General features: G+C 46.3%; 1 protein-coding gene across 1 annotated transcript; it reads left to right on the top strand.

Moving 5' to 3' along the window:
- Positions 1 to 620: 620 nt before the first annotated feature.
- NRSN2 (neurensin 2) lies at positions 621 to 14,517 on the top strand. The gene is made up of 3 exons (XM_070940267.1): positions 621 to 629; positions 9,424 to 9,617; positions 14,122 to 14,517. The coding sequence occupies exons 2-3, from the start codon at positions 9,429 to 9,431 to the stop codon at positions 14,515 to 14,517; spliced, it is 585 nt and encodes a 194-aa protein (XP_070796368.1). The 5' UTR covers positions 621 to 629; positions 9,424 to 9,428.
- Positions 14,518 to 16,032: the final 1,515 nt, after the last annotated feature.

The following is a 16,032-nucleotide window of genomic DNA, read 5'->3' as shown; positions in this document are numbered from 1 at the left end:
CCTCTCTCCAAAGCAAGACGAAGGCGCTGGCAATCCATGTGCAGGCGGCTTATGGGGAGTAAAAGCTTATGGGGAGACGCTTTTGCGCACTAGACCAATCCAAAATAGAGCCCAGAAGGCAAAAGCAACTAACCGGATTTGTGCAGGACCCACAAATCCCCCAGGAGAAGGAGGTTTCTGCCTTGTTGCCTGCTGAACACTGTTTCCTTGGCGCCTGGCAGAGGTGGGGAGCCTGGCGCCATGACTCAGGCGGTGTGTGTGTGTGGGGGGAGATGGCTCCCCACCGAAGCGCGGCAAGCAGGCAAGGAAACAGACACTCAGTGGCTGCTTTCTGACGGTGACTCAGATTCCGTCCTTGGTGGATTCGCGAGCCTGCCTCCCACTGTCGGGTTCTCGCAGCCGATGGGACGGTTGTCCGCCTCTGTCATGCAGATATGATCGTTCCAGCCCTTTGGTCTCCTCACCTGGCTCACCTGGAGAAGGACGTCCTGGCTTTCTACTCTGCCTGGTGCTGAGGACTGCTAGCCAGGGCTGCTGCACCGGCTTTGCCAACAGAACCGGTGCCAAGGACGCGTCTTGGATTTCCCTGCCGATGAGGCACTGAGGACTCGGGTGGCATCCCAACGCAGGTGAGCAGATGTAAGGTTGGGAGAGGGAGAGCAGATTCAGCCAGAGGTGGCTCCCAGCTCGGACATCCAGGGTGACCCTGGGGAAGAGTGGATCTCGAAAGCCACAGAAAAGCACAAGGGTAATTCAGAGGCAGCGTTTTGGAGCCCGTCTCCTGAATGACTCCAGGTGAGGGGGTCTCGCCCTGCAGGGCAGAGAGAGGAACCCACCGAGTTGGGGGTCTTGCAATGCCTGAAACATTAAAAAGAAAAAAAAAAACCCACCCTAAGCTGAATTAAAACCAAAAGAGGTTTAGCCTGTTAAGAAAGTGCAGCTGCTCGTTTTGGGCAGCAGGATAAAATAGGGCAGCATCTGTTTAAAAGAACACAGCCAGGAGAGAATTTATCTCCTGGGTCTGGATTCTATATATTGTAGCTATATGTTGATCTGTACCTACGTACCTACCCACCCACCCATCTACCTATCGCCTATCATTTTTTTCCTCTGTCTATCTATCATCTATCTAATTACTTAGCTCTTCTATCGATCTCATCTTTCAGTAACAGTAATAGTAACGGAGTTGGAAGGGACCCTGGAGGTCATCTAGTCCAACTCCCTGCTCATGCAGACAATCTGTACTAGGGATTCGAACCGCCAAACTGCCGACCTTTCTGATCAACAAGCTCAGTGTCTTAGCCACTGAGCCATCTATTGACTGGCCTACCTGTTTACTTATGTACCTACCAAACTCTCTGTCTGTCTGTCTGTCTATCTATACATCCGTCCATCCATCCGTCCACAGTATCTATCATCTATCCATCTGTCCATGCATCCATTCTATCTATCTATCTATCTATCTATCTATCTATCTATCTATCTATCTATCTATCTACCTACTTACCTACCTATCATCTATCTATCATCTACCTATCTACCTACCTATATTTATCATCTATCTACCTACCTACCTATTGATCTACCTACCTACCTATCATTTATCATCTACCTACCTGCTTATCGATCTACCTACCTACCTACCTACCATCTACCTACCTACCTATATCTATCATCTATCTACCTACCTACCTATTGATCTTTCTACCTATCATTTATCATCTATCTACCTACCTGCTTATCGATCTACCTACCTACCTATCTATCTCCATCCATATCTATCTATCTATCTATCTATCTATCTATCTATCTATCTATCTATCTACCTACCTTCTCTCTATCATTTATCTACCTATCTACCTACCTATCTATCTATCCATCTATCTATCCATCCATATCTATCTACCTATCTACCTACCTATCATCTACCTACCTACCTATCTAGCTCCATCCCTATCTATCTATCTATCTATCTATCTATCTATCTATCTATCTACCTACCTTCTCTCTATCATTTATCTACCTATCTATCTATCTATCTATCTATCTATCTATCTATCTATCATCTATCTATCTATCTATCTATCCATCCATATCTATCTACCTACCTACCTATCATCTACCTACCTACCTATCTATCTCCATCCATATCTATCTATCTATCTATCTATCTATCTATCTATCTATCTATCTATCTATCTATCATCTCTAGCTCATCTGTCTACCTATCTACCCATTCACCTGTCCGTCCATCCATCCATCCATCCATCCATCCATCCATCCGGAATGTGTGAAGAGGGCATTTGTTTGAGGAAAATGGTCTTGAAGTTTATTTCTTTTTCTGGCTGCTTTCACTCCAAGTTGGGCTTGAGGGGTCTGGAGCAGGGAGATGGGACCATTGCTGAGCCCTTCAGGATGTTATGGAGACATCAGGTGAGGAGCCAAGTCAGCCTGGATAGTTTTAATCTTGATTAAGCGTTTGTTTTTTTTTGGGGGGGGGCAGGCTAGTTGCAGAATTTTGTGAAACCCAGTTTCTTGGGCAAGTATGGCTAGTCCTTGATCTACAATAATTCATTTAGTTAGCATTCAAAGTTATAATGACAGGAAAGAAAGGAAGGAAGGAAGGAAGGAAGGAAGGAAGGAAGGAAGGAAGGAAGAATTAATGAAAGAAAGAAAGAAAGAAAGAAAGAAAGAAAGAAAGAAAGAAAGAAAGAAAGAAAAGAGAGGGAGGGAGGGAAGATAGGAAGAGGGAGGGAGGAAGGAAAGAAGGGAGGAAAGGGGAGGGAGGAAGGAAGAAAATGAGGGAGGGAGGGAAGAAGAAAGAAAGAGAGAGAAGAAAGAAAGAAAGAAAAAAGAGGGAGGAAGGGAGGAAGGAAGGAAAGAACTAGGGAGGAAGAGAAGGGAAAGGAAGAAGGGAGGGAGGGAGGAAAGAAGGAAGGAAAAGAAAGGGATGAAGGAAGGAGAAAGATGGATTACCTGCCTCAACCAAGAAAAAATTTGCAATTGCATAGATCTTCCCTTCCTTCCTTCCTTCCTTCCTTCCTTCCTTCCTTCCTTCCTTCCTTCCTTCCTTCCTCCCTCCCTCCCTCCCTCCCTTCCTCCCTTCCTCCCTCCCTCCCTCCCTCCCTCCCTCTTCCAAGGCTCAGCCTCCTCTGGCTTCTTTGCAGCTGAGGCAAGGCAAGGATGGCTGACTTTGCCACCATCCATCCTCATCTGTATGGAGGCAGTTCCCATGGCAACGGCCAATCGGAAAAAGAGGATGCTGCCAGCCCAGGCCCAGCCAGCTGGGCAGGCAGGCTTCATGGTTAAGTCTGGGGGGGGGCAGGGGCGGGGAGGGATACCCTGGCTTTGCCACCCACAGGGAGGGAGGGGCCGTTTTCTGCGTACCCACAACCAGCTTCTGATTCCAAGGGGTGCAAGGGAGCCCCAGTTTCGAGGGAAATTCCTGGTGGCGTCACCCCTCATAATTTTTCCGACTTCTCCTGCCTCTTTCGGGGGCTCAGGCCCTCTTCTGTACCACAGGCTGGTGGTCCTGGGTTCGAATGTTGACGGTTGACTGGGGAATCTCTTTTCCCCCCAAATAATTTTTATCAACAGTTTGAATAAAACAATAAAGGAGGGGAGAGAGAGAGAATGAGAGAGAATAAGAAAAGAATTGCAAGAAAAAGTAACGTACGAAGAAAAAGAAACCCTTTTCCTTTCCTAAGGAAATGACTCCCTACTTTCTTCCTGGAAAGTATAAATAATTCGCTAATCTTTCCGCCTCCTCTTAACTCACAAATATAAAATTTCATTCCATATTCCATTTCTTAACAATAAGGAAATCAAATTACAGGCAGTTCTCAATTTACAACCATTCTTTTTTTAAAAAAAAAAAATGATTTATATGCCACCCTTCTCCAGAGACTCAGGGTGGCTTACAATGCGCTAAGCAATAGCCTTCATCCTTTTGTATATTTATACAAAGTCAGCTTATTGCCCCCACAAACCGGGTCCTCATTTTACCTACCTTAGAAAGGATGGAAGGCTGAGTCAACCTTGAGCCTGGTAAGGTTCGAACTTGCAGTAACTGCAGACAGCTGGTGTTAATAACAGTGCTTTAGTCTGCTGCGCTACCAGGGCTCCTATCTTCCTCCTCCTCCTCCTCCTCCTCCTCCTCCTCCTCTTCTTCTCCTTTTTTTAAATTTGATTTATATGCCGCCCTTCTCCGGAGACTCAGGGCGGCTTACAATGCACTAAGCAATAGCCTTCATCCTTTTGTATATTTATACAAAGTCAGCTTATTGCCCCCACAATCTGGGTCCTCATTTCACCTACCTTAGAAAGGATGGAAGGCTGAGTCAACCTTGAGCCTTGGCGAGATTCGAACCTGCAGTAACTGCAGACAGCTGGTGTTAATCACAATGCTTTCAGTCTGCTGAGCCACCAGGCCCTCCCTCTTTCCCTCCCTTCTTTTTCTTTCTTTCTTTCTCTCTTTCTTTCCCTCCCTCCCTCCCTTCTTTCTTTCCTTCTTTCTTTTTCCTCCCTCCCTCCCTTCTTTTTCTTTCTTTCCTTCTTTCTCTCTCTCTTTTTTCTTTTTTTTTTTTAATTTGACTTATATGCCGCCCTTCTCCGGAGATTCAGGGAAGCTTACAGTGCGTTAAGCAATAGCCTTCATCCTTTTGTATATTTATACAAAGTCAGCTTATTGCCCCCACAAACTGGGTCCTCAATTTACCTACCTTAGAAAGGATGGAAGGCTGAGTCAACCTTGAGCCTGGGGAGATTCGAACTCGCAGTAATTGCAGACAGCTGGTGTTAATCACAATGCTATCAGTCTGCTGAGCCACCAGGCCCTCCCTCTTTCCCTCCCTTCTTTTTCTTTCTTTCTTTCTCTCTTTCTTTCCCTCCCTCCCTCCCTTCTTTCTTTCCTTCTTTCTTTTTCCTCCCTCCCTCCCTTCTTTTTCTTTCTTTCCTTCTTTCTCTCTCTCTTTTTTCTTTTTTTTTTTTAATTTGACTTATATGCCGCCCTTCTCCGGAGATTCAGGGAAGCTTACAGTGCGTTAAGCAATAGCCTTCATCCTTTTGTATATTTATACAAAGTCAGCTTATTGCCCCCACAAACTGGGTCCTCAATTTACCTACCTTAGAAAGGATGGAAGGCTGAGTCAACCTTGAGCCTTGGCGAGATTCGAACCTGCAGTAATTGCAGGCACCTGGTCTTAATAACCAGCTTAATAACAGGGTGCCTTAGACCACTGTACTACCAAGGCTCTTTATTCAAATTTATAGCAGCACTGAAAAAGTGACTTAGGACCATTTTTCACACTTACGACTGTTGTAGCATCTTTGTGGTCATGCCATCCAAATTTGGGCACTTGGCAACTGGCTGGCATGTATTCAGGGTCATGTGATCAGCATTTGCAACCTTCCCAGCCAGCTTCCGACAAGCAAAGTCAATGGGGGAAGCCGGATTCGCTTCATGACGGCATGATTCACTTAATGACCGCAGCGTAATAGCAGTGACCCCCCCCCAAAAAAAGGTGTTAAAACTCCCTTAACAACTGCTTTCCGTAGCAATGGAAATTTGGGGCTCAATTGTGGTCCTAATTTGAGGATTCTTCCCTGTAAGTAAAATCTTCAATCCAATTATCAGCAAAAGGGGCAATAAGCTGACTTTGTATAAATATACAAAAGGATGAAGGCTATTGCTTAATGCATTGTAAGCCGTCCTGAGTCTCCGGAGAAGGGCAGCATATAAATTAAAGCAAAAAAAAAAAAAAAAAAAGCTCTAAGATATTAACGTTAATTAACAAACAGGTGGTCCTTGACGTACACCTACAGTTGGGGCCAGCATTTCCTATTGCAAACCAAAGTGCTAACAGAATAACAGAGTTGGAAGGGACCTCGGAGATCTTCTAGTCCAGCCCTCTGCTAAAGCAGGAGACCCTACATTATAGGGCCTACAACGTTTGAGACAAATGGTTGTCCAATCTCTTCTTGAACTCCTCCAGTGATGGAGCACCCATAACTTCTGGAGGCAATTCGTAAGATCTCCGACCTCCGGGTGTTTCGCTGCGCACTGAAGACCCTGTTGTTCCGCCAGGCTGGGCTATCAACATAATAATTTTAAATTGGGGTATTTTAAATTTGTGGGGTTTTAAATTGAGCCAAATTTATTTAATTATTTTAAATTTTTAATCAATGTTTTGTCTTGTGTTTTTAAATAGGCTGTACACCGCCCTGAGTCGTTCGGGAGAAGGGCGGTATAGAAATAAAATTATTATTATTATTATTATTATTATTATTATTATTATTATTATTATTATTATTATTTCACTGGTGAATTCTTCTCACTGGTCAGAAAATTCCTGCTTAATTCCAGGTTGCTTCTCCCCAATTAGTTTCCATCCGTTGCTTCTTGTCCTGCCTTCAGGGGCTTTGGAGAATAGGTGGAAACCCCCCTCCCCCCCTGCTCTTCTTTCTGGCAGCTGCTTAGATATTGGAATATTGGAATAAATGCTTGTTTTTGTTTTTGTTTTAAATTTGATTTATATGCCGCCCTTCTCCGGAGACTCAGGGCGACTTACAGTGTGTTAAGCAATAGCCTTCAGCCTTTTGTATATTTATACAAAGTCAGCTTATTGCCCCCACAAACTGGGTCCTCAATTTACCTACCTTAGAAAGGATGGAAGGCTGAGTCGACCTTGAGCCTGGGGAGATTCGAACTTAATTGCAGACAGCTGGTGTTAATCACAATGCTATCAGTCTGAGCTATCCAGGCTCTTGTTCAGGGAGCCATTTCTGCTTTTACCACCTAATTCTGTGATGGCGAATCTGTGGCATGCATGCCAGAGGTGGCACCCATGCCAGAGGTGGCAAGCAGAGCCTTCTTTGTGGGCACGCACGCCGTCACCAGCGGCTCTTTTGGTTTCCGGCGCTGATCTTCGCGCATGCCGGAGCCCCCGGAAATTCGAAGACCAGCTGGATGGCGCATATGCACATGCTAGAACCCAAAAGACCAGGTACGCATGAGTGCGCCAGCCAGCTGGTCTTCGAGTTTCCAGGGCTCCTCCGGCATGTCCATGCACGCTCCGGTTTGGGCACTCGGTGCTGGCTGAAAAGGTTCGCCCTTACTGACCTAGTTTGCATTGGTTGTTAAGTGAAGCGTGCAGTCATTAAACGAGTCGAGTGGTTGTTAAGCTTATCCTGGGGTCATTAGCTTCGTCCCCCGTTGTCTTTGCTTGTCAGAAGTCTGCTGAGAACGGCAATCGTAGGACTCTGGGACACTGAAACCGTTGTAAATCCATGTACGGTTGCTAAATGCTTAAATTTTATTCACGTGACCTTGGGGTGGCTGTGATAGTTAAGGGTCGTCATTATTTTTATTTTATTTTATTAAATTTCTATACCGCCCTTCTCCCGAAGGACTCAGGGCGGTGAACAGCCACAAGATTAAAACACATAAATACAAAAATTTAAAATAAATTAAAAACGAATTAAATAATTTGGCTGAATTTAAAATACCCCATAATTTAAAAACAATTTAAAATTTACATATTAAAAAGGGGAGAAGATTTAGGCCAGGCCAGCTTGATGAAATAAAAAGGTCAACAAAACAAAAGTTAAAAAACATAATTAAAACCAGATTAAATAATTTAGCCTGAGACAATTAAAAATCCCAATAATTTAAAACAGATTAAAATTTCGATTTAAAAGAATTTTAAAACAGGGGAGAAGATTTAGGCCAGGCCAGCCTGATGGAATAAAAAGGTCTTGAGAGCGCGGCGGAAGATGCGCAGATCCGGGATCCTCCGTATCTCCGGGGGGAGCTCATTCCAGATAGTGGGTGCCCCTACAGAGAAGGCTCTTCCCCTAGGGGCCGCCAGTCAACATTGTTTGGCCGACGGCACCCGGAGGAGCCCCTCTCTGTGAGAGCGTACCGGCCAGTGGGAGGCTATTGGTGGTAGTAGGCGGTCCCGTAAATAACCAGGTCCTAAGCCATGGAGCGCTTTAAAGGTGATAACCAGAACCTTGAAGCGCACCCGGAAGACCACTGGGAGCCAGTGCAGCTCGCGCAGGAGCGGTGTTACATGGGAACTCCACGTCGCTCCCATAACCACCCGCGCGGCCGCACTCTGCGCCAGTTGGAGCCTCCGGGTGCTCCTCAAGGGAGCCCCATGTAGAGAGTGTTACAATAGTCCAGACGAGAGGTGACAAGGGCATGAATGATGCTTTACGGTGCTGCTGTCAAAGAGATGCTAAACATCTGTTTATGTTTATTATTAGCCGCCCAGAGTCCCTCGGGAGTTGGGCGGCATAAAAATGCAACTAATAAGTAAGTAAGTAAGTAAGTAAGTAAGTAAGTAAGTAAGTAAGTAAGTAAGTAAATAAATAAATAAATAAATAAATAAATAAATAAATAAATAAATAAATAAATAAATAAATAAGTGTCAAATAGAATACCAACCTAGAAATAAGGAGAAACTTCCTAACAGTGACAAAAATTAACCAGTGGAACAACTTGCCACCAGAAGTTGTGGGAGCTTCATCACTGGAGGTTTTTAAAAAGAGACTGGACAGCCATTTGTCTGGGATGGAATAAGGTCTCCTGCTCGAGCAGAGGGCTGGACTAGAAGACCTCCGAGGTCCCTTTCAACCCTGGGATTCTTTGTACAGGTAGTCCTTGATTTACAACAGTTCATGTACTGAGCTTTGAAAGTTAAAACGGCACTGAAATAAGCGACTTATGACCATTTTTCATACTTATGACCATTGCAGCCTCCCCATAGTTACGTGACTTACAGTCAGATACCGGACAACTGACTCATATTTATGACTGTTGCAGTGTCCTGGGGTCACGCCAGAGGTGGGTTTCAGCAGGTTCTGACCAGTTCTGGAGAACCGGTAGCGGAAATTTTGAGTAGTTTGGAGAACCGGTAGTAAAAATTCTGATTGGCACCGTCCCCATCTATTCTCTGCCTCCCGAGTCCCAGCTGATCGGGAGGAAATGGGGATTTTGCAATATCCTTCCCCCAGGAGTGGGGAGAGAATGGAGATTTTACAGTATCCTTCCCCTGCCACGCCCACCATGCCATGCCCACCAAGCCACACCCACAGAACCGGTAGTAAAAAAATTTGAAACCCACCACTGGGTCACGCGATAATCTTTTGCGAACTTCTAACAAGCAAAATAAATGGGGGTGGGGAGTCAGATTCACTTAACAACCGTGTTACTAACTAACGGCAGTGATTCACTTAACGACTGTGGCAAGAATGGTCATAAAATGGGGCGAAACTCACTTAACTGTCTGGCTTTGTTTTTTGTTTTATTAGATTATGGTTTAGCAGCAGAAATTTTGGACTCGATTTGTGGTCGTAATTCGAGGACTACCTATAATTCTGCGTATAATCCAGTCTGACCTGTCCATTTGCGCCCTGCAGGACTGATGGCCACGGCGGGAGAGCACATGTGTGGCTGCCAGCGGGGTCCAAACATGGAGCAGGGCAAATGGTACGGCGTCCGTTCGTACTTGCACCTGTTCTATGAGGATTGCACCGGCAACCGTTCGGAGGACAGTTTTGAAGATGCCGCTACGTCTCCCGCCAAGAGTGGCCAGACTTATGTCTTCTGGAAGGTGAGTTTCAACGTGCCTTGCTTTGTGGCACGTTCTCTGAGCGCAGACAGAGTGCCTTCCCACCACACTCAAGACTGCAAGTGGGGAGATTATTTTATCGGTTAAATTTATAGAACGTCTGTCTCAAGATCCTGTAGAAAGTTAGCATCCACCCTTTTCCTAGAACTGTGATGGCGAACCTATGGCACACGTGTCACAGGTGGCACTTGTAGCCATATCAGTGGGCATGCGAGCTCAGCTCCAACGCGGCCTTCTGGGCCCACCAGAAGTAGAAAAACAGGCTCTTTCCTGCCTCCGGAGGGCCTTGGTGGGTGGTGGGGAAGGCCCGTTTTTTGCTGTCCCCAGCCTCCAGAGCCTTTCTAGGAGTCTGGGGAGGGCGAAAATGGCCTTGCCCACCCCCTGGAGGCCAGAAATGGCCCATTTGCCAACTTCCGGTAGGACAGGAAGTTGGCAAACGGGCCGTTTTCGGCCTCTGGAGGGTGGGGAAGACTGTTTTCACCCTCCCCAGACTCCTAGAAAGGCTCTGGAGCCAGGTGAGAGAGAAAAATGGGCCTACTGGGCCATTGCGTACTGGGAGCGGTGGGGTGTCACACACGCATGCACGGGGCACATAGAATTATGGGTGTGGGCATGCGCACACATGACACCACCCCCGCCCCCCCCCTCCTGGCACGCGATGGCAAAAAGGTTAGCCATCACTGTCCTAGAAGAAGGAAATGTTTTAGGAAATATTAAAAAGGCAGAATATTTCCCCTAACAGAGGCACAGCGCGCTGGTCCTTTGCTATTCCCCAGACAGCCTCGCAGGCCAGATCTAAGCACCCCGTGGACCGGATCCAACCCCCCCACACACACACAGGCCTTGAGTTTGATACCCCTGCTCTAAAAGAATGCAAACGAGCAGCTGTCTTGCAAGGAATATAAATCCTTCCCTTCCCCACCATCCAGTCAGAGTTGAAGAAGCTTCTTGGATGAGAAGCAAAAGTTCTTCAAAAAAAAAAGAAAAGTCCAGTTGCCTCCTGAAAAAAAGCAATTTTGGATTAAAGTGGGCAAGTTTGGAGACCCCCTACTCTAGGTTAGGCGGCTAAGTGGGGAAACCACTGACCCAGTGGGGGGAAATGTTGGGTTGGAGGAAGGAAACATATGGCGGAAGGTTATATAGGGCTTTTGAGAAATTGGGGCTGGGGAGAGAGAGCTGATTTGCAGCCCCCTCCTCTTTCTACTCAGGACACATCTGGAATCCCCTTTGGTTAGCCTCTGGGATGGCTCTGGCGCCACCTGCAGGAAAGGAGTGGATCGTTAATGGACCACTTAGGACAAGTGGACTTCAACTCCCAGAATTCCCCAGCCAGAAATGCTTTGATTTAAGATTGATTTCAGTGTAGGAAGGTAAGAAGGCTCCAGAAAAGAGGATTGTGCATGGAAAGGCAGGTTCTTCACATACGGCCAGTGGTGGGTAGCTGCCGGTTCGGAAAAACTGGTAGTTCTGACCAGGGCTGGCCCCGCCCACCAACCCTGGCGCTATCACGATGTCAGCACTTCAAGCTGCATTTACTCTAGTGCTGACATAAGGAGAAGCGGAGGCGTCTGGAAAGGGACCTTTGACTTTTCACCTACTTATTTTCCCTGGAGATAATATCCCCTAGGAGATGGGATGGGAGGGGGGAAATTCCTTTGAGCTGGAGCAGTAGATTAGGAGTAGAGTGACTTGGAAGATGGCCAATGAGTGCAGAGGAGTGGGGAACGGAAAGGGAGGGTTTTGGATCTGGAAGTCAGTGTTGGCTATGATGGAGTCGGAGTTAGAATGTTGTGCTTAATAAATGGGAGTTTCTCATCAAAGACTTTGTTTGAAATGCAATTTATTTGAGATGACCTTGAAACCTGGCACACGTCCTATATAATCGCCGGTTTTTCTATGCTACGAGCACTCACATTTTCAGTTCCCGGGGCAAACCAGTTGTTACAACAGGTGGCAGCCCACCCCTGCATACAGCCTTCACACCCCCGTAAGTCATGCATTCACACAACAAAGCCAATCAGCTCACTGAATGAGTTTGTAGAGATTCTCAATCATCCAGGTCATGGTTATCCCAAAAGTGATATATTTCAGGAAGCAACTGGACTTTTCTGTTTTTTCCTTCGAAGGCTTTTCATTTCTCATCCAAGAAGCTTCTTCATCTCTGACAGGATAGTAGGGAACGGAAGGATTTATATTCTGTTGGAAGAAATTTCCCTGGTTCGTTCCTGGCAGGGAAGCCATCAACGATGCTGAGAAGGAATAGACATGGAAGCCAGCTGCCAGAAAAGGGATCCTTTAATTCAGGAAGGCAAGAAAAGTAGTGACACAGCTGGAGCGTTCCTGGTTTGCAAACAAATTTGGAAGTGTGACTCTGAGCCAGGGGTGAAATCCAGCAGGTTCTGGAGAACTGGTAGTGGAAAGTTTGAGCACCGTCAAGTGCCACCTCTGGCTGGCCCCAGAGTGGGGAGGGAATGGGGATTTTTTTTTTTTAATTTGATTTATATGCCGCCCTTCTCCGGAGACTCAGGGCGGCTTAAAATGCGTTAAGCAACAGCCTTCATCCTTTTGTATATTTATACAAAGTCAGCTTATTGCCCACACAAACTGGGTCCTCATTTAACCTACCTTAGAAAGGATGGAAGGCTGAGTCAACCTTGAGCCTGGTAAGATTCGAACCTGCAGTAATTGCAGGCAGCTGTGTTAATAACAGGGTGCTTTAAACCACTGTACTACCAAGGCTCATAAAAGGCTCATTTTGCAGTATCTTTCGCCTGCCATGCCCACAAAGCCACTCCCACAGAACCAGTAGTAAAAAAATTTGAATTCCGCTACTGCTCTGAGCCTTTTATGCTTAATTCTCCTTTGAAGCTCCTACAGCTTGATGGGTTTTGATGTGTTTCTGATTGCCCCGGGTTTTGTTTTCCTGGGTTAATCTTGGTCCCAGGTCTTTTGTTTTTCCTATCCTAGGAGTTAATCCTGTCAGGGAGGCATGAAAAAGGGAGTTTTGGTTTACCTTGGAGAGTTTATTTTTAGCCCGATTCCCCTTATCTTAATGGCTCTACTTAAGTGTTCCTTTCAGCTGGTGCTTTTGCCTGGGGTTTTCTTAAAAGGGGAAAGGGCTGGGTTGAGTCTCTTGGCATTATTTTTTGGAGGTTTCTGGCGCTGTCCTTTTGGGGTATACTACTTCCCACAATTCCTTGCAGACAGCTGGACATTTGCATCCTTTTAGAGGGTCATTGAGGCCAGTTGTGGGTTTATCTGTGTCCTCAGGGTCACCTGAGTGGTGCAAATGGTTCCTGTCGTCTGCAATTGTTTTCCTCTGGAAATCCATTCCTATGCTCACACCATTCGAAGGATGTTCATCCCAAATTGCATGGCTAAAAAAATCTATGGAGATTCCAAGTCATTCAGGTCATGGTTGTCCCCAAAATGCCTTTTTTTTCAGGAGGCAACTGGACAAATGACCAGCTGCCTGCAAGGGATATAATAAATCCTTCCATTCCCCACTGTTCTGTCAGAGCTGAAGAAGCTTCTTGGATGAGAAGTGAAACATCTTCAAAGAAAAAAACAAGAAAATCCAGTTGACTCCTGAAAAAACACCTTTGGGGCACTGAAAGAGTTAATAGCTGCTTTTATGCAACACACTAAACTTGGTTAGTAGTATTTTTTTTTTTAATTTGATTTATATGCCGCCCTTCTCCGGAGACTCAGGGCGGCTTACAATGCGCTAAGCAATAGCCTTAATTCTTTTGTATATTTATACAAAGTCAGCTTATTGCCCCCACAAACTGGGTCCTCATTTTACCTACCTTAGAAAGGATGGAAGGCTGAGTCGACCTTGAGCCTTGGAGAGATTCGAACCAGCAGTAATTGCAGGCAGCTGTGTTAATAACAGGGTGCTTAGACTACTGTGCTATCAAGGCTCCTGATTTGTTTGTTGATCAAATTTGTTCAAATCAAATTTGTTGATTTGTTTATTTTTGGGTTTAGCCAGTACAGATTATCCTCTAAACATTTGTTTAGAGACCACTCAAAGGTGCAATGGCAGTGAAAAAAGTGACTTTTGAGAGTTTTCCACACTTACGACCGTTGTAGCACCTCCCCCCCCACACCCTTCGCCCCCCCCACGCGATCAAACTTGGCAGCTGACTCACATTTATGATGGTTGCTGTATCCTAAGGTTATGGGATCCCCTTTTTCGACCTTCAGACAAGCAAAGGCAAAGGGGGAAGATTCGTTTAACGACCACACGGCTCACTTAACAACTGCAGGGATTGGCTGAGCAACCGTGGCAAGACAGGCTGCAAAAATGGGGCAGGACTCACTTAATAACAACAGTCCTGCTTAGCAACGGAAATGTTGTGCTCCTTTGCGGTCGTAAGTTGAGGACCACCTGTAAAATCTCCCAATGACCATTGCAAAGCATTCTTTGGAATTAGCGCGCAAGGATGCTACCGTATCTCTCGTTCTTCCTTCTCTTTTCAAGGTGACGCTTTCAGCCGCGACTCTGCTGTTGCTGACCGGTCTGGCAGCTATAACCACGGGGTCCCTCCTGCCCTCCAAGTTGGAAGACATCGGTGAAGCCGAGTTTGTGGTACTGGACCAGCGAGCCGTAGAGTACAACGGTGCCCTGGGCATCTCCCGAGCTGTCGGGGTGGCGCTGTGCACCGTTGCTGGGGTGCTGTTGGTGGCCTCGGTTGTATTATTCAGGCTCGGCAGAAGAAACCGGACTGGCTGTCCAGGTGAAGATGGCAAGGAAGAGCAGCTGTCTCCCATTTTGCAGGAAAATGCCCCCCATCCGTGGGGTACCGTCGTCTCAGCGACCCCTGCCCCTTTCCAAGTCTCCTGGGTGCAGGGCGTCCAGCCCAAGAGAGAGATGTGAATTCAGATTCACCAAAAGCTCTTAAGGCCCAAAGTTTCTCCACTTTCAAGATCGGTGGACTTCAACTCCCTGGCTGGGGAATTCTGGGAGATGAAGTCCTCCAATCCATAGCTGTGCGTAGGTGTATCCCCACCTCCCAGAGACAGATGCTGTTTTTCATTGTTAACAGCCTCCCTGGAGGATCCGTGGTAGGAGAAAAGGTGCCCTTCCCCCTCGCCTCTGCGGAACTCACAGGTAGACTGCTCTTAAGGCCGGAGGTTCTGTTTCACTAGCCTTAGGTAAACAGAACCTTCCGTCCCAAGGGAGGAAGCGGATAGAAACTCAGCAGGGAAAAAAGAGAAACCGGCTTGGAGAAAGTGACATAATATTTTCATTCTGCCAACATCAAATCCCGAAGCAAAAAAGATATTTGGTGGTTTCCGTGTGTATAAAAAAAAAAAAAGGAGAAATTTTCCAAAGTCAGAAACAAACCTGGAGGAGAATCCCATGTTGCAAAAACTCAAATATTATTATTCTGATTTGGATACAGATTGGATACAGATTAAAGGAGTTGGAAGGGACCTTGTAGGTCATCTAGTCCAACCCCACGCACCCAAGCATTTTTTTCCCCCCAGTTCAGGCCTGCTAACAGCTGAGTTTATTCAAGACAGGTAGTCCTCGTTTAACGGCCGTTCCAAGTTACAACGGCATTGAAAAAAAGTGAGTTAGGGACGTCCTCACCCTTACGACCTTATGGTCACGTGAACTAAATTCGGGTGCTTGGCAACTCGCATGTATGTAGGATGGTTGCGGCAATCCAGGGTCATGTGATGCCCCTGTGCCACCTTCCCATCCAGTTTCCGACCGGTAAAGTCAATAGGGGAAGCTGGATTTGCTTAATGACCGTGTGATTCATTTAACAACTGCCGTGATTTGCCTAACAGCCATGGGGAAAAAAAGTTGTATAATTGAGCATGACTCACTTAACAACCACTTTGCTTAGCAGCTGAAATTCTGGCCCCAATTGTGGTCGTAAATCGAGGACTATTTTATTGCAAGGCCAAGGCAGGATCTACCTCCCTATTTCTGCTTTGGTATCTTCCTTCCATTCCTCAATTACCCCTTGTTTTAACTTGGGAGATGCCCAAAGTTGGGGGGGGAGGAACCAAGCAAGATCCTCCCCTTTACTATTTCAGTGCCCTGATTGGTAGGTATCTCTTTGCTGATTGGGGGGTGAGCAGAAGGAGGTGGGCAACGAAACCAATCATGAGCAGCAGATGCACCAATCAGGAGAAGCCATTTGACTTGGAAAAAACCGAGGTGGGAGGAGAATCAGCTGTAGAGCGAGGCCGTACCATTTTCTGACTCCAGGAAGGGGGTGAACAGCATAGCGGGAAAGACCATCAGAGACATAGGGGAGGCCAGCTGTGTAAAACCTCTCTCCCTTCATGTGGTCGTCTGCTTGAATGAAGAGACCAGCTTAGAATAATAAAGACTGAAATTAGTGCATTTGCTGGGATTAATCATGGCTTGGTG

The sequence above is a fragment of the Pituophis catenifer genome, unplaced genomic scaffold, assembly GCF_029215685.1.
Source record: "Pituophis catenifer annectens isolate HBS135680 unplaced genomic scaffold, rPitCat1.0.hap2 SCAF_3, whole genome shotgun sequence".
Classification (NCBI taxonomy): Eukaryota; Metazoa; Chordata; class Lepidosauria; order Squamata; family Colubridae; genus Pituophis; species Pituophis catenifer.
The sequence above is the reverse complement of the archived record's forward strand: the minus strand, read 5'-3'. Positions and strand labels throughout refer to the sequence as shown.

What these genes read in the sequence shown, in the direction of transcription:
- NRSN2 (XM_070940267.1), top strand. Translation starts at nt 9,429, where the DNA reads ATGGCCACGGCGGGAGAGCACATGTGTGGCTGCCAGCGGGGTCCAAAC. An exon ending in AGACTTATGTCTTCTGGAAG is followed by an intron (nt 9,618 to 14,121) that starts GTGAGTTTCAAC and finishes TCTCTTTTCAAG; the next exon opens with GTGACGCTTTCAGCCGCGAC.